At 40.7% G+C, this 19276-nt stretch overlaps 1 protein-coding gene across 4 annotated transcripts in view; it reads left to right on the top strand.

The window, feature by feature from the left end:
- Positions 1–15362: 15362 nt before the first annotated feature.
- kif26ab (kinesin family member 26Ab) overlaps positions 15363–19276 on the top strand; it is a 243944-nt gene continuing 240030 nt past the window's right edge. For 3 of the 4 annotated variants that reach the window (XM_060829218.1, XM_060829222.1, XM_060829220.1), the window contains exon 1: positions 15363–15587. In XM_060829218.1, coding sequence (XP_060685201.1) covers positions 15459–15587 — 129 coding nt within the window. In that variant the 5' untranslated portion in view covers positions 15363–15458. Of the gene's footprint in view, positions 15588–18744; positions 19035–19276 lie in introns of those variants that run through there. The other variant, XM_060829219.1, reaches the window with a different exon arrangement.

The raw sequence follows: 19276 nt of genomic DNA, 5'->3' as shown, positions 1-19276 counted from the left end.
GGTGTGTTGGATTCTCCCAACATTGACAATATGGATAGTTATGGAGTCTTCTCCTCCAGTGAGTTGTTTGATTGTCCATCACCATTCACAATTGGATGTGGCAGGATTGCAGAGCTTAAATCTGATCTGTTGGTTGAGGGTTAGCATTGCTTTGTTTGTTGCATTCTGCTTCTGCTGTTTGACATGCAAGTGATCCTGTATTATAACTTCAGCAGGTCAACATTTAATTTCAAATCTGCCTGGTTTTGTTTCTGTCGTGACCTCCTGCCCTCTTGATTTAACCAGGGTTGATTTCCTGGCATGTTGGCAATTCTAAACTGGGGGCTATGCTGAATTGTGAGGTTACAAATTGTGTTTAAATACAATTCTGCACTGTTGGTGGTTCACAGCACTTCACAAAGGCCTAGTCTTAAGTTGATAGATATGTTTAAAATCTAACCTATTCAGCATATTAGTGTCAGACAACATGAAAGATTAAGAAGGGATACACTTGCATTGGAAGGAGTTTGGAGAAGGTTCCCTTGGATGATTCCTCAAATAAACTGTCATCTCATGGGGAAAGGTTGAACAGGTTGGGCCTATACTCAATGCAGTTTAGTAGGATAAGTTGGAATCTGATTGAAATGGTACAGCCATCCTTGCCAGGCCATATCTTGTTTGTGGAGAAAGTGAAGTCCGCAGATACTGGAGATCAGAGTTGAGAGTGTGTTGCTGGAAAAGCACAGCAGGTCAGGCAGCATCCAAGCAGCAGGAGACTTGACGTTTCAGGCCGGAGCCGATTCCTGATGAAGTGCTCCAGCCTGAAATGTCGATTCTCCTGCTGCTTGGATGCTGCTTGACCTGCTATGCTTTTCCAGTAACATATTCTTAACACATTTCTTGTTGGCGTCGTGTTGACCTGGCTCTCAACTTTTCTCCTTTTCTCAGCTAACATGTATTCTTATTTTATGTATCGATCATTTTTCATCACCATCATCATTGCCCTTGTCTGTTAGTCTGGGTATGCTCACTACCTGGTCCATTTATTTCTCCTCTGCCTCTGTCACTAGCATAAAAAAAAACATTTTCTGGTTCTTTTTGCTTCCAAAGAATAGTCATATTTGACTGGAAATGTTAACTCTATGTCTTTCTTCACAGATACTGTGAGACCAGGTAGGCTTCTTTAGTATTTTATGTATGTATTTATGTTCCTGTGGAGCCTTTGACAAGGTACATGTTAAAAGGATGTGTTCCTCTCATGGGAAAATCTACAGACACAATTCAAGATAATTACCTCCTAGTTAAGACATAGATGAGAAAGCATTGTTTTTCTCAGGGAATGTTTAGTCTTTGGTATTCCCTTCCACAGAGACCAATGGAAGATGAGAAATTGGATATATTGAAGGCTGCATTAGACAGATCTTTAAACTAGAAGGGATCCAATATTCAAATGAGCACAATGACAGATGAATGGAGATGTAGGCTTGAAGATTGGAATGGCCTATGCCTGCATCTATTTCTCACGATCTTATGATGTGTTTTATATTGAGACCGAGCAAACAAAACCAGCTACAAAATCAAAACTGTGTTGCTCTTGTACATAACATCAAAAATTGTGTATATTTCATTTATATTGTGCAAATTATAATACATGAAACAGATTATACTTCAGTGCTGAACTAAGTTTTTCATTCAATTCTAGACATAGTTAGACATTAATATTTCAAACATTAATATTCTGCCTTACAGATCCTGTAATTGTCAAAGACATAACATACAATGTCATAACTTAAGCAATTTAAAATGTATTTTTTTCAAAGGCTAATAATGAGAAATTAAATATACCAGACTTCATTAGTAATATCAAATAAATCTAGGGATATTTTTGATAATCTAGATCAAAACATGGAAAGTTAAGAAAAGATTAATTGATTTATATTTTGGAAACAATGGACTGAATAGTACATGTTTTAGGTAAGAATCACAGAATCATAGAATTATTATGGTGCAGCAGGAGGCCATTTAGTCCAACATGCCTGCACTGGCTCTATTGTCTAGTCCAATTTTCTGCCTTTACCCTGCACACCATTGCTATCCAAAAAAGTCCAAAAGTTTTTGTTTTTTTTTCAAGTTTTAAGTGTTAGTTTTATTTGTGGGTGGCTATGCTCCCTGAGGCCAAGTGGGTTTCCTCATCGCATTTACCAAATACATCTCACTATCTGCCCACCCTGCCCTTCTTGTCTGGTTCTCGCCCCATTCTACTATAATGTGTATCTGGAATAATTTGCCACTGCCAGTATATTCAGGAATGAATGGTGTCCACCACTGCATTTTTTTATTTACTTTATCTCATTCAAAACAATATTTCTTTGGCTTTTTTGAGCAATAGATTACTGGAAAATAGCAAAATGATATAACCTTAGAATTTTATTCCTATTAATTCCTATGTGCAACATTTTAAAAACTTTTAATTGTCGTGTTATCTATTTGGAATAGAAATGCAGTACTATTCTGATGTGCCATCTGGCTTGTTTTAGTCTTGTGAATTTTACCATGAGGCACTGACCATCTTGTAGGTAGTTCAATAAAGGACACAATACAAATAACATGGTACTGGTTTGAACTCACAACATGGTGTTGGCATGGAGGTGATATTGGGCGTTGAAGAACTATATAGAAGCACAACTCCTGACAGAGAGATGCAGCAATGTTCTGGCCTGTAAGTGCTAGCAGTGAAAGCCACTGGAAAGGAACAACCTAGGTCCAGTACAATGGCATGAAATTTCCCTTTCCTAACCCCAATCAAAATGAAAGGTAAAAGAAACAGAGCCAGCAGGTATTAGGCAGTGAGAACACAACTATTCAGAGATGAGGAAACATACACTCAGAAAAGCAATTTAACGTGCACAGAAGTACTGAGGCTGTATATCTGCGGCGAGGGTAAGTTCATGGCAGAACACGGCAGGCTTTGCAATATGCTGATAGAGATTCTAAGGCTAAAGAGCAGAACAGTCATGGACAAAAGGCAGGATACAAATACTGCAGAGGACAACACACAAAGAAAAAGGTGTTTCCAGTATAGAGAAAGCAGTGCTGTTACTGTAAGAATCTGAATCATTTTGCACATCATTTTATGCCTGGAAGGAAGGACAATAACAAGTGCAGAAATAAAAATAAAGTTTCTGAAACAGACAGAGAAATTCAGCAGGTCTGGTAGCACCTGTAGAGAGAAAAAACAGAGTTGGCATTTCTTTGGAACCTCTTCTGAGCTGATTTCAGCATACGAGCAGACCACAGCTTCATGGTCAGTCCCAAAAGTCCCTAGTATCCCACAACAGAAACACAACAACAACTGGTACCATGGTAACCAAAAATGAAATGGGAACATTACTCCATAGAGAAGGATCATCAACCAGATGAGCGGACAATGACAATATGCATAGATACCATTAAGACACAGGCATTATTTTAAAACTACGTGTGTAATACACGTGCAGAGACTGACGACAATAATAAACTTATAGTGTATAAGAATAGTTATGTGCACGGTGGGCAACTTGGGTAAATCAAAATTGGAATGTTTGGGGTAGAAATGCAAATCAGCATAAATGTACCTCCCAAGTTTCTGCAGCTACCTGATTGCTATCAGGAAACACTGATTCAGGAAAGCCATCTTTCAGCCAATTCAACAGAGTTCATAATACAAACCAACATGGTACTTCACTGAACTCAGTAACCATGATGAACAAAACTAAATGTGGTACTACTATTACATTGAATTTGAACTCCATACCTCACATTATATTCAGTTATTTATATTTTCTACAATTTCTCACTGGTAATTTTTAAAAAAAATTTGCATATATGATAAATGTTTGACCTGCCATACAAATTGAAACAAAGCTAATTGTCTGTATTAGAGATACACCTAACAATCAATTGTCTAAATACTCAGCACTTCTTTTGAATAAATACATTGTCCCATAGTTTATTGTCCTGAATAATGCGTATTTACAAATTTCACAATGTTAATTTCACGGATGTTAATCTAACATCGTAGCTGTTTATGCATCCAATGAAATGCGTTACCATCAGAGACATGAATTTCTTTTCAGTCTCAAAAGGAACCTGAAGGAAGATTTGAACACCCACTTGAATATGTGATCAAAATTTGGTTGTGACAAGTAAAGGGTTCTGTGAGTTTTCAACACATTTCATGACTTATAGGTGTTCCCTTCCACACAAAATAGCAGAAATGTTACCTTGCAAGAAAGTATTTGTCCCTTGTGTGATATTTTAGGGGATTCTTTAAAGGAAATTAGCTATTGGTATTAGATCTCTGCTGTTACTTTCCTGGAAATATCCAAAGAATATGGAGGTGTTTACATACACAAGTAAAAATGATTGTCTGGGCCTCTGTATGGGCTCATTATTGGTCTGCATAGACTTTATTTCCTTTTCTTTGTTGCCAGTTACCTCTGTGATGAAACTCTTTTCCACAGCAGCACATAAACCTCAGGCAGTTCATGGAGCCATTGCATGAACCCAGCCTTCAGGTCATAGGTCAGTCCTGGGCTCTGCCATGGCTCGCTTGCTATGGTTTTGTCCTTTTCAGCTTCTCATGTACAGACTTTTCATCCTGACTGGGAAAAAAACGCATTCAAAAAAGGCCAGCATCAACACAGGAAAAAAATAATGCCCTAAGTATCTCCAACCATTCCCCTGCTGCAGCATCACAACACCAATCCGAGTTTTCTCATTTGAAAAATTGCTTAAGGAAGTCTGTGAGCTTCGTGGTTAGTTTGCACTAGAGTGAGATTGTGATGCAGTAGCAGTTTATTTGTATCTATAAATAAATTTGAAGACACAAGATACACCTTCCTTTTTTATTTATACTATTTATTATGTCAAATTAACCAGAAATAATTTCCAGAGTCATTCCTCTGCCTGTTCTGATTGAACTTTGAACAGGTCTTATTATGAGGTAGAATAGTCTTCAATTTTGAAATATCCTTAACATGATAAATTTCTGATCTCTGACGGCCGACTGATCACTCAACTGGTGAAATTTCTACTCAGCCTAACACTAAGCCTTACAAACCATTACTTCTCCAGATTGAATTCTGGTATGTAAAAAGTGAACTGACAACAGGAGCAGTAGTTAAGATGTTACATATAGCCCTCGTTTCTGTACATGTGGGTATTGTAGAAATTGGTGAAGCATTGGAAATTGAATCTCCGAAGGATAAATGTTGAGTTTGCTTCTGTACTTCTTAGATATAAATGGTTTTGACTTGGGTGTAGGAAGCAGACCATTAAACTGGCTTGGAAAGAACAAAGTGGACTATAAAATACATCAGAAGTATATGGATGGAAATAGTAGATTGGACTACCAAATAGCAGATGCAATCAAAAGAGGAAAAGTATATTTTGGTGGGAACATAGGGAACTGAAAGATGGAGAAGTATTGATGAATGAAGAGAGCTGGGAATTAATTACTTAATTCAGTTCCCAGAAATACAAAAAGAAAAATAAAGAACTGTGCGGAATTTGGAAATCTGAAACATAAACAGTAATGATGGGAGAAACTTAGCAGCATCTGTGGAGAAAAAAAATAGAGTCAACATTTCAAGTGAAGTAATTTCTGTTTCTGTCTCTGAAATGTAAATTAAGTTAGAGAAAACTTGAAAAAATCTGCTAGAATCTTAGGTTTCATTGAATGACAGGTTTAAGCAAAGCATTGTTAGATCATAGTTAGCACATGTGAGCTGCTTTCTTGAACTATTGCAGTCTATGTGATGCAGATACACTCACTGTGCTGTTAGGATTGGAAATGAAACAAAAAGATTGTAGTTGCTAGAATCCAAAGTAAACAAACAAGAGACTGGAAGAACACAGCAAGCCAGGCAGCATCAGGAGATGGAGAAGTCAACATTTCGGGTATAACCCTTCTTCAGAAATGGAGGTGGGGGTAGGGGGAACTGCAGATAAAGGGTGGGGATGAGGGTTTATGTTGGGGAGAGTAGCAGAATGGTGAGGTAGTGATAGGTGAACACAAGTAGAGGGTATGTACGACCTGTTTGATTGATGGGAGGGATAAATCCAGTGGTAGCTGGAAGGAAGGTTCAGTAGGTGGAATGGAAGGGAGGACGTGGGGCTGGAAAGGGAGTTGGGGGACGGAAAAGGAGTTTACTTGAAATTAGAGAACTCAATGTTTAGTCCTCCATGCTGTAGTCTGCCCAGGTGGAAGATAAGGTATTGTTCATCCAATTTGTGGTCTTATTCACTGTGGCAATGGAGGAAGCTAAGGATGGACATGTCAGAGAGGGAGTGGGAGAGGGAATTGAAATGGGCAGTGACCAGCATGCCCAGCTGGCTCTTATGGGCCTATCTGAGATGCTCGGCAAAACGTTCCCGAAGTTTATGTTTGCTCTCACTGATGTAGAAAAGACACTATTGAAGATACACTTTGGAAGATACTGTTGAAGGAGTTACTGCAGTGTAATTTGTAAATGATACACACTATTACCACTATGCTCTAGTGATAGAGGGACTGAACGTTGAAAGTGATAGGTGAGTTGTTATTCAAATAGATTACTTTATACTGAGCAGTGTCAAACTTCTTAAGTGTTGATAGTACTGAACTTTTCCAGGTAAGGGCTGTCACATTTCTGACTGTGCCTTGCACATGGTGGATGGCCTTTGGAAAGTAAGGAAGTGAGTTATTTACCACAGAATTCTCAGTCTCTGACCTGCTTTCGTAACCACAATATATATTGTTTAGTTCAGTTTCTGGTCAATGGTAACACTCAGGATGTTGATAGTGAAGGATTCAACAATGGGGTAATGTCACTGAATGTTAAGCCATTAGATTCTATCTTGTTGGAAATGGTCGTTGTCTGGCATTTGTTTATCATAAGTGTTATTATGTGTTATAAGCATGAATGTTGCGCAGGTCTAGTTGCACATATAGAAGAGATTTCAGATATTGGCACCATTTCTCCTTCAGGACTGGGTTGGGCTACCTAGTTGACTATTTTGATCTGAAGTCAATAAAGAAAAGTGACTAGTTTAAATACAATCATTAAGGGAGCGAAGGGAACACTTAAGGTAAATCTTTTTAGGGGAGTTTTGTTGAAACAAGGATTTCTTTGCTATGGAAAGCTGCAGAGACAGAGTTCATTGCATCTTTTAAAAGAAAGTGGACAGATGGTTAAATCAAAGGCGAAAATCAAAGGATTGTTAAGACAGTAAAAAGTAAAGTAGAGCAGTGGGATTAGTGTTGGATTGCTCAAGAGAGAATGAACAGAATGGACAGATTGTCCAGATCGGTTTACACTGTACTGTAAATACCTAAAATTGCAAGTTATTTGACAATTCTGATGATTGATTCAATGGGGCACTGTTTATATCCCATAGTTGAGTGCCATGGAATGATGCCATGTGTTATTGAAACTTGCACAAGAATAGGCACTAACTGAATCAAGTAATCAGTATTTTTCTGAGGAAAAGATTTTTTCTTAAATTTTACAGTTCAGGTTATTTTGTAAATGATATATAACTCAATATTGACTTTTCTTGCTCAGTGTTTACATTTGTTTATTTATTATGTTTCTCCAATTTGTGTTTATTTCTATTGGGATGTAGTTAAAGTAAATAACTACTGTGGTTTGATTTAAGTTTAACATCCATCAATTTAAACTATGTTTTGCATCATTACATTGGACTATTTTATATAGTTTGGTATAATGACCTGATTATTGTTCTTCCTTATAAAATTAAAAGAAGAATTAAGGAAGAATGTATGATTGGCAAGCAATAGTCCTGGGATGTTTCCTCCAAAGGTATAAATTAAAAGTCAGTATTTTAAGACTTGTAGTTAATGAGAAAAAGACACTTATAAAGATATTAGGCCTTTCCATCATTGGGGAAAAACTGATGCATTCTATAAAGTATTTTGAAATGAACAAATAAATTAAATTTGTTTTTAAAGAAACATTGATAATATTTGTTGCATTTGAAGTCCTTTTCCTCCAAAGTTTACAATTACTAATGCTTAATATCTGCTAAATGCCTGCAAAATTCTAAACTTTATATAATTTGTTAGGAATCCCTGACAGAATTTTGTTCTGTGTTGGAATTCTAGAAGTACCAGTCGTGACAAGGGTACAGGGATATTTGTGAGTGTAGGCATTGCCATTGTCCACAGAAGCTGGCAGTGCCACTAAGAGGCTCCTCTGTTAATCAAAGACTACCCAAATCAGAGGGCTGCACTTAAGTTCATTGTGATTCTGCCAGGTTTCACCTGCTGTATAAAATGGCAGAGAGCACATTCATAAACTACTAGTTGAGGCAAGAAGAGTTCCTGAATCGATTGCTTAATTGATTCAATTGGCTTAATGGTGAGAGGGTTATCTATCTCCCTCACTACAATGGCACTATGTACAATGTACAATGGCACAATGATAATGTGTGCTCCATTATTTGCCTCACTCACTGTTTTATATGTAAATTTCAACTTCTATTTTTACACTAGCATGTCATCCTGTCTTATCTAGTTGTCCATTATCAATTGGTTTATTTACATATTCATGATCCCATACAGGTGTACTCCAAACATTCTGATTGGGAATTATGTAGAGTCTTTGACACCCATTTTGTGAACATTGCAACATAATATTAAATTATTGCTAATTTTCTCCAACCATTTTATCAATTGCATCCCTTACAGACTCAACATGTTTACTATAATGAGATTCAAAAAATAAACTTTTAAACATTCAGGCCCTCTACCCTAAATTTTACACACCTTGCTTTTCTTTTTTAAAATGAATTCAATTAAATGCTTCTAGAGCCCATTTAACTTTTGTTCACTTATCTTCTTTGTCCTTTCAATTTCTTAGTCATACGTGTGGGGTTATGCTTTTGGTTTGGTATCACCTATGATTAGGGGTGGCACGGTGGTCAGTGGTTAGCACTGCTGCCTCACAGTACCAGGGACCTGGGTTCAATTCCAGCCTTTCAACTGTCTGTGTAGAGTTTGCACATTCTCCCCGTGTCTGTGTGGGGACATGTTAGGTGAATTGGTCATGCTAAATTGCCCATAGAGTTAGGTGCATTAGTCAGGTGGAATGGGTCTGGGTGGGTTACACTTCAGAGAGTCGGTGTGGACTAGTTGGGCCGAAGGGCCTGTTTCCACACTGTAGGTAATCTAATTTAATTAAACACATATAATTTCTACTTACTGATATTTTCAATTCTTGGATAATACTTAATGTTTAACAGGAGAAGGCAGTGGTGTAATTTTCATAATAAGCTTGTTTACTAATGCCTTTTAGGAGAGCAACTAACCTTCTTGTGATTCTGAAGTGCATTGTTTGTGAGAAGGATTCCTGTGGGGAAAAGACAGCTTCCATTGCCATCTTCAAAGAGCAACCAGGGTTACACATTAAATACTAGCCCAGTGATTGTCATGCCTGGCAAGAGAAAAAAATATCTAGTTTGTTTTATTTGCCAATGTGTACTGATGTATTAAAACAGGCCATTGTACAGAAGTGCTACGGTGCAGCACAGTTTCCACTGGTGACCATCCATGTAATAAATTTCTGACCACAGCAGAGGGGGTCAGAACAACACACTGAACAGACTCAGTATGCTTCCCCATAGCTACTAAGAGCAAACTGATTTCCAATTGGACAATTTTGCAAGATCAGTAGGAGCTTGAAACCAGCTCATCTGGCATCCTCCTAGGCATGGAAATGTGTCTCCCACTGGGTACTTAATGTGCACTGCTTTTTATTCTTTCCCTGTACTAAGTGTAAATTGCTTTATCTCATATTCCAGTTCATCTCCCCACCTAAGTAATTATACTGACAAGTATTCCCTCTAAAAGCTTCATGGTTATCCTAAAACCAGTTAAGGAAGAAAGCTATGCCATTCTGCCTGCATCACTTTTTCAATTATTTATTGCAAGTTTATCAGATTTTCCCTTCCGCCGAATGCGCAGATATCATTACTAACCTCTTTATTCCAGAATATTTTCACAATTGGTTTTATTTTTCCCCTTCTGGTTCTCTAGACCCAGATTGTTTATATATCACAACTTCCATTGCATATTTACAAATTCCACCAAAGTATTTTATAGCCTTAGCTTCTAACAAATCTATATTTTATCTCTGATGTAAATGCAGTAAAATAACATTTTATAACATAAAATACACTTGTACTATTCCAAAAACGCAGGAATAAATGCTATCATATGTGATAATTATAATGTAAAGGATTCTCCCTTGGATTGCTCCACTGGTTTCTAGGTCTCCTATTGATTGCAAGGATTACCTACAATCAAGAATTTGTTTTAATCTGATTTTGTTTCTCACCTTCTCCAGCTTACCCCTATGTACACAACATACCCATTCTCGGAGGAACTTTAAACTTCTCCGTTTCTGTCTCATTCACACCTGCCCATCTTTTCGTCTTCTGTTATATTTCTTGCATTAGTTTTAAAATCTTATCTGCCTAGTGATCCCTGTCTCCCTAGTGCACTCTTCTCATCTGAACTTAGGGCATTTCCTGTGTGTCTTTCACCGGTTCTTGTTGCGCTCTTCCTCCAATGCACGAATCATCCTTTCGCTATGTCCACACGGCATTTTTTGTTTATTCCCTACCTTTGTGTATATAATTCTGTTTCATTTCACTTGTATTCAGTTTCATGTTAATGTTCGAAGCGGAACGAGAGGAAAACATAAGGGAATCTAACTGAGTAAGCGTGATAAAGATTAATTGGAATAACAAATTGAGGGAAATGTCCTGATGGAATAATAGAAGATATTTTTGTAAATACTTTGGTTTCAGCATCAAATCTAAGCCAATCTCTGCTGGAATCAACGTTGCCAGAGAAGCGAGGTGAGAGATAATGCAAATTTATCGCAGAGGTACCTCTTCGTTGGAACTGCATTAATATAAATGATCGTAAACGCAATATTTAAACACCGTAATTGATTGTTTATAATCGCTTGGATACGGTTGGAGCATTCTGGGTTACGGAGGTCGTATAATTACTCTAACATTTAATGCTTCAATACTCTATTGAGCACGGGGGACGGGGGAGGAGAAAGCGGGTTTGTAGCACTAGCCATGGTGCTGAATCCAACTGCGCTCATCAGAGCCGTCAAGCTGTCGCCAGTCTGTATTCATTAACTATCAGAGCTCCAATCATCATTCGTGTCGCTTTGATGGATGCACAGTCTAATTATTTTTCAAAGTTTTCATTAGTATCGACTGAGCCCTCCAAAGCTTTCGGGATCTGGGATGTTCACACATACACACACACAATATCTGAGATCAAGAGAGAGAAGTACATAGACATCTCGTGCTAAAGCGTGGCGAACAATTCACAGTCTTTGGTTTTAAAACGGACTTGGCTCAGATGGACAATGTGATCATGAAAATAGCGACATGCTCCATTCCTGTAATTACGACAGAAAACACTGATTTCATCTTTCCACACACAAAAAAACGCTTTGTGCGCATGACAATAAATCCTAAAGCAAGGTCAGCCTTGCAGAGTTGCTCCAGTTTCACATTCAGAATCAAGCAGTTTCTTTTCTTTCTCTCATACGGTGCCATACTCCAGACTTCATTTAATAATGATCTCACTGGGCCGTGGACCAAGAAAATCATTCAGACAGTTAAACTGGGATGAAATTAGACCGTGTTCCTTGTGATATGGGTAACTGCACAAAATCAATTTGGATAAGAGACCGCTTAACTTTTATTAAAACCCAACACATGAACGAAGCAATAAAATGCTCGATCCTTTTCAAGAGGAACAAGTGATAAAAGTTTTAAGACATTTGTTTTTAATAATGTATTGTCTTTTGCAGCCCTCATGAAATGTTGTAGCCAAACTGTTAAGGGAGCAGTGGGTGAAAGCGGCCTGATTAGACTGACAGGAAATGAAATGGAGGATAGTGGATTACAGTGTGTTCCTCATCATTCTCTTCATTACTTGCAAATGGGAGGTGGAAATTGAAAAGCTCGGGACAAGTAGCGACTTGCCAACTCGGTGCAAACAATTCGAACAAGTTACCGCGTGTAACTCTTTTTCATTAGTAGGTGTCACTCTTCCGCGGTCCCGTGACCTTCAGCCGTTGTTGGTTTTACGTCTGTTGAAGGCTGGAAGCAAAATAATTGGGGATCCATGACCTGTGGCTGACGTATCGCGTTCCTGCATTGACAAACCTCAACCACATCCTCGAGCAAGACTCCAGTGGTATTGGGGCTGAGGTTTTCTTTGGGGGAATATTTGGGCCTCCGGGGCTTTTGAATATGATGATCAAACGTATTCAAATACACCTTTAATAGTTCCACGCTTCCTGTTCCTAGGCCTGTTTAAATGCTGTAAATAATTAATCATATCAATCAATCCCTTCTGATGCACTAAATGCAGGAGTGGCCATCAGAATCATTGGTTGAACTCTTGTTTTCGGTTTGACTTTATTCCGGTGACATGCTCTTGGTGCACAAAGAAATGTTTTGCTTGACAAAATGTCTAAATTTCCACCCCGCTTTAATAAGATGCACGCCCTCGGCTATTTCCTTCCAACCAAGAGGACAGCAGATGCGGGGAGTCTTTAGGGAGCAGATCTTAGAATTTCATCAGCATTCATCGGTGACCCAGGCTTTTCAAGCACGATGATAGACACGATAAATCATCTTTACAACGAATTCTAATTATCATTTATGTGGCCTGTGTGCCTCTTGAAAAGTAAAATTCTAACACGTTCCTGAGACTTGCACCATGTCTCTCTAGGAACGTCAGGAGTGTTAACTTTTACATCAGGGTTGAAACATATTTATATCAGAGGCTGAATCAGTGTGGATTGCATGAAGTGAGAAAATAAACTGCTAATTTACTCAGTGACCACCTAAATCTAATTCATCTACAGCGAAAAAGTGTGTTCTGTATCCTATGATAGGATTACAAGTAAGCATTATAACAATTAATACCATAATGCGACCGTGATTAGTGCATTACATTGAATTTCATGGATTCTTGGGTACTGTCGCGCAGATTTCCCTAGGGGCCTCTAGACCGCAATCTATTGTATTCTTTGCAAATTAAATGTAAAATTGTACAACAGCTATGGAATACAGTAACCATATGATGCACTGTAAACACGTAGCATTCATTCAGGAATGAAGTTTAACTTCGCACAAGGAAGTAAGACTTTTACTTCTTTATCAGCACGACAATCTTTGTGGATCACAAAAGCGTTTAATTAAATATTTAACATATGTACTATAAGTGTTTCACGCCTTATGCTATATTCCCTGTTTTGATTGAGCGCCCCCTCGCCGCCCTCGAGAAACAGCAATTACTACAAGATTTACACATGTTGTCATTATTTGAGTTTCATTATTTTTATCAAAACTGAAGTATTGTGGACAATGGAAGAATTAAACGGAGGTGGGGGGTGTACTCGGGAACATTTTAATCGTCAGAATCTTACAATTCGACTAATTACACGAGATTGCTATGGTCTGCTGTTTTCTGACTGAGTTGCTAAGTGAGTCGAACGCTAAGAAGTTACTTAGTGAGTTGAGGCAGACTGCCTAAGTTGTTGGCACGATACCATGCGTCTGTGCAGTTTTGGTTCTATTCACTGCAAACCCATTAAGCATGGCATTGTCTCGAGTGTGAAACGGAAGTACTGGGTGGGAGCGGAACGGATGGATTTGTTTTTCTTAAAATGCTCGGTTTTACATTAAATCAATACACGTTCAATTTAAGGGCTGGACTTAGTCAGCCTTGCGTCCCACAAGTACTTTATTATGGTTCTGCGGTGAGACAAGACGGGGCTTACAACACATATCTTTTATGATACTCGGTTTGGACCAATCACTAAAGGACTCCTAATCTAAAGAGAAGTTACTCAAATGACTGCTGAATAAACAAGCAGCAAACCAAAACCACATATCTCACTGAGCGCTGGCAAATCCTCCGAATGGGAAAAAGTGGCATTCTTTAAATCACTGACACAAATTTCTTTATTATAAAGGTAATGACTGTCTGGTTATCTGTCGACTACTCCTCTGTGCCCTGGCGATAAGATTTTTATTAACAGAGTCATGTTAATGTCTGAGGATCGCTTTCAAAACATATAAATAATGGACTTTATCTACTCTAATAGGCTTTGTGCGCAATCGATTCGTTGATGTTTTACTTTATTTGGAAGAACAATCGAGGACAGTGTTAATAACTTTGAGATCGCCGTCCTGTTATCATTTTGCCCAGCTTTCAGTGGACTAGACGTAGAGCTTGGAGCTGACCCCTATCAATTTCCCGAAAGAAAGTATTCTGCAGATATTATGTGTGATAAATAACTGAAAGTACACCCTACTGCACCAGTGTTAGGTGATTTTCTTATTAAAATCCCACTTTATAATCTATAGAAAGTAATCGTGCAAATACTGTACTGTACAGTAATTGAAGAAAAATTAAATAGCTCAATCATCTTTCTCTATTAGTTTGGTGGGAGATGTTAATTAATGAGGATATAAGCTGAGTAGAATGCAAAGTAAGCTGGCTATAATCAGAATTTAATTGATTTTTCTGTTTGATTATCGCTCAGTAACCTATAAATCTCATAAACATGCGTTCCCTCCACTGAAATTCTGGTCGGACTTCTAAGTGATTGTGAGTTGCTGCTATCGCTCAAAGAATCCGAGGAATAAGTTACATTTCTGGAAGAAAAGGGGGCGAAATCGATTATTCACTGTGATTTCCTCCTGTCAGTAGTTGATGTCACCTAGCTGACCACAGTGGGATTGGCTGCCCTCGAGTCACTGGCGGTCCAGCTCGGGCAGCGAGGTTCCAGGCTGATAGCTAACAATTAACAGGTTTTCCAGGGGTGTAGCTCTGTCCTTTAGCCCCCACTAATGAATGAGGTGAGGTGAGGAGAGGCTGACTAGCATCCACACACAGAAAGAAATTGCTCCACTGCAACCCATTTCTTCCTCCAGTCCACAGCGGAAACCTTCAGTTTCAGGGTGGATCATTCACACACACTACACACACACACAGACACAGGAGCTGTTCTCCACGCTTTCAGCACTTCCCTTGCCACTGTTGGAGGAACAAGCAACCGGGATGGCTGGGTGGGTGCTGGGGAGGGGAGTGGAGGGGGGGAGTTTCCGAAGAAGATTTGCTGATGGCTGTTGATGTCGCCTCATACAGTGGGGCCAGTGAATGCAAGAAGCTTCCCGGCTGGAACAGGATACTTTGGTGGGACGTTATTGAGGGGAGTGGTAGAGAAGGACCGGAGCTCGCCTGACTGCCGATTAGCGGGATTTTTGCGCACTGTGCCAGGGTATGGAACAAGCGGTGACTGCCAACATGTCACTCTCCAGTGAGTGAGGCGTCTCCCGTGCCAGAGAGCGGCTCAGGGAGCAAGCTCGGAGATCCGCACGGCACCATGTCTTCACAACAGTGGCCAGAATCCCCTCCCAGGAAAAACACCAACTTGCTGGAAATCGGCACTTTTTGCCTGGACTCTGACATAATATTTGGATTCACCAGTCACCTCCTAAGGCGAAAGCACAGGGTGAGTGTTTTCAGAAATCTTTTGCAACATTGTGAAGGGATCTGACTTTTAAAAGCACATCGCTCAGCTGCCTTCCTTTAGTCACATTTCGAATGTGTGTTTCGACTGTTGTGTGTGTGTGTGTGTCTGTGTCTATGTTTTAGCGCAAACTTTCCAATTTGTTGCTTCGACCGTGTTCCCGTGGATGTGAACGCGGTGCAGTTGGATCATTGCAGCGTAACTGGGGCTTTACAGGAGAACTCCCAGCTTCCAAACATCTCTGTATTCCTTTCTCTACCCGGAGTCCAGCAAGCGGGCAGCAGTTCCCCAGGTTTGAAAGGGGATCGGAGTTGATCGGAGTTTGTCCTGAAGTCCTCAGTAATTCCCTTCCCAACACAGGGCTCCCCATCTCCCTCCAGCACAGCCTAATGTTCAGTCCAAACACACCGTCCTGTGAACTCAAAAATGACAGAGGTTCGAAACTCCAGGGCTGTCATTTCAAAGTAAATACTAGAGTGGGGATTCTCAGAGGACATGCATGTTTTATAGAGCACTCAGGCGTGGGGAGGAAGTGGAGGGGGGGGGAAGGGCCGCCCCTCGCCGTGTGGGATTCTCAGCAATGTGCAGGGGGGAGGGGGGGGGGAGCCGCTGCCCACAGCCCCCTTCCTTGCCCACTTCAGGCGCCCAGAGGGATCAGGTGAACCGGAGCCGAGGGAGAGTGATAGAGAGAGAGAGAGAGACAGAGAGCAGCCGAGGGAGCTACCACCCCCCCCCCCGCCCTTCGAGCAAGGGGGCGGGCGCTGGCTGGGCGGCTCGGCCCCCGGGCTGCGAGAGCGCGCCGTGACATGGGCACGCGGGTTGAGGGGCGGAGGGCGAGTGGGGATGGGGTGGGGGGTGGAGAGGGGGTTGGAGGGAGACAGCCGCCGCCATTCAGTGGAGCAGAAGCTGCGGGGCTGCTCCCTCTCCCTGATCAGGCCAGCAGGCGGTGTGCAGTCACAGAAATACAGGACTGTTGTTCTGTCAGCAAGAATAGCCCGGCGGAATTTAAACTCCAGGGGCATTTCCGGAGGGCAAATGAGTATTGGAGTCTTGGGCTAAATCGTGGGATAAAGTGGCTATTTGCTTGTGATCCATATAGAGCTAATGTTCTTTTGTTCTTAAACCAGAGGTGCTTTTCATTTTTTTTATTCCATGAATAAAGTTCTTGTAATTCTTTAACTTCATCACCAGTATACAGGCACGTTTGTGCTGAGTGTTACTTAGCAAGAGCTCTGTAAGGGAACAGATCTTTTTGGGTTCTTTTATGAGACACGATATCGTTGAAGGAGGCTTATTTTTAGAAGAGCGTGTAATTTGAGATGCATCACCCAGTTCTTCTGACCAGACATCTCACAACTGCACTTTGTCCAGCTTCCACAGCTGTTTGCCACCGCTTCCCAGCATGAGACCCGATTCCAACACCCACCCCATACCACCGACCACTCCCTCTGTACCTCCCACTCCCGGCCGCCGTCAACTCAGCTTCCATTTCTCATAATGTGTTTTCAAACTTATGTCCTACTCATTACAGGCTGAGGGTCTATAATCACGATACCAACCATGATAATGCAGGGTTATTCCATGTTGCCAAACTGGCCAACACTGAAGAATGCTCCTACTCCAACTCGTGCTAAGTTTGTACCTGCCAAGCGCGGTGTGAACAGGGGTTTTATATTAATGCTTGAGTCAAATCTGGTATTTAGCCAAGTTTCTTCAGCTTTGGTTCTAATTCATTTGAAATGTATGATTAATGTGCGCTTAGCAAAAAAAGTATATTCCTAATATATTTAAGGTTTGGAATGAATGAACGCATACAGCACTTACTCTATATCTGTCTGGTTCCCTTTAATCACCATATTCTCCCCACTGAGAATCTGCTTTAAGTTAAATGCGGACTGTTTCCGCACGTTCAAAACATTGATCACGGCCCAACACGTAAAGAGATCAAATGTGGTCTCAAATAAACAGAAATATTCTGAGTTTTGAAACGAATTTTCTTTTCTCATGGTTTCTGAAATCTGTTGTGCCTTCGTCTGTCCCATGTATCGCCTTACATTCCCGACCTAGAGAATTCACAATCATTCAGAGACAAGACCGACCAACACTGGCTGGTGGGGGGGACACCGAATTTTGAGCAGGATTAACTCACCAGCCATGTGCTCGGTCCCATTTGGTCCTCGTCTGTGTATTTGGCTGTGGCCAACAGGTGACGCTACAGCTACAGAAACAGTCGCAGTTAGAAGGACTGGGAGCTGGAATAACTTTGCAGACGCTTATAACAAAAAGGGAGTCATGATTTGGAGATGCCGGTGTTGGACTGGGGTGTACGAAGTTAAAAATCACACAACACCAGGTTATAGTCCAACAGGTTTTTAACAAAAAGGAGGCGAGTCTTAGGAGTTTAAATCGAGTTTGCGACGAGAAATAAATCGTTCAGGTTAAGGAGTATTGTTTTTTTAAATTAAATGATTCCGATTATTTCCTGATAGTGATGGTTAGGAACGTGGGGGTGGGACAGTGTGTTGGCCACTGATATCTACCAAAATGATTGGGGACCTTAACCCAAACTTGAATGTATCATCTGAAGAAAGATTCGGTACGATTCACCGGATGAAGGGTACAAAGTTGCCAATTAAACCTTTGTGAGCGGATTTGAATTTCAGTCTCCAGTTTAATGAGTTAGCCAAAGAACGGTAATAGTGGGACTGACGCCGGAGGAGCACGCCTGTAGTGTTGGCAAGATCGGAGTGCTCCGATTTAAATGGCAATTACAGCCACAAATCACACAGTGCAACAAATCAGAGAACGTTGACAGCCTCTCATACTGTGAAATTGTTTTACCAAAGCCTCCCTTTCTGAAATTGAAACCTGTCTGATTAGGTCGTCTAAACAGTTCCTAATAGTTTTGTGATTGGAAAGATGTGAGGATTGTCGAGAGTGCTGTTTGGAAGGAGACACTGGCAGTTTCCCATCCCTGCAGGTCTGCGAGCAGTTTACTGTTGTCAGTCACGGGAACTCCTTGACCGATCAGTGGTTTAAATGCTTGCAGTGCTCCACCCACTGGAAGATACGCCTGCCGCTTCCCCGAGTCCACACAAACTTCAAACTCAAACTTATCCTTGTCCCTTTAGGACCTGAATAGTCGAAGCATGTGGCCGGGCAAATACCGCGGTAGACTTTTCAGGGGCATTTGAGAAAATCCAACATTTCATGACAACTGTGTTGCTCTCAGGATCAGACAGCTCCTTCAGTGTAGTGCGTGCTGTTGATATGATTCCGCATTGACCAGCGGAGAGCCAGGACTTGGCCCAATAACTCTTTGACTCTGGCCCCGTCTTGACGCGTTCATGCAAATAACCGAAAGTGACTTGATCCACGATGCCAGGGAGTAAACCTCGCGGGTTGGAGCCGGAGGGTCGCAGACAGGCGGTGAGTAACAAATCTAGTAACTGTATGTGGGGGGTCAAGGCTGAGTCAAGTTTCAGGATGAGCTGTGCCGGACCCTGAGCTGGTCTTTGTTCCCCATGGGGCTTGCTAAGAGGACACTTAGAACGAAGAGGCATAGCCCCATAACACAGCACCTGGTCATGTACATGTCAACATTATCAAAGACTTGTTGCACTGAGTATTACACGGAGTTTACAACAGCAGGTAAACAAACAGGCATTAAA

Source organism: Hemiscyllium ocellatum, chromosome 8, assembly GCF_020745735.1.
Source record: "Hemiscyllium ocellatum isolate sHemOce1 chromosome 8, sHemOce1.pat.X.cur, whole genome shotgun sequence".
Taxonomy (NCBI): Eukaryota; Metazoa; Chordata; class Chondrichthyes; order Orectolobiformes; family Hemiscylliidae; genus Hemiscyllium; species Hemiscyllium ocellatum.
The sequence above is the reverse complement of the archived record's forward strand: the minus strand, read 5'-3'. Positions and strand labels throughout refer to the sequence as shown.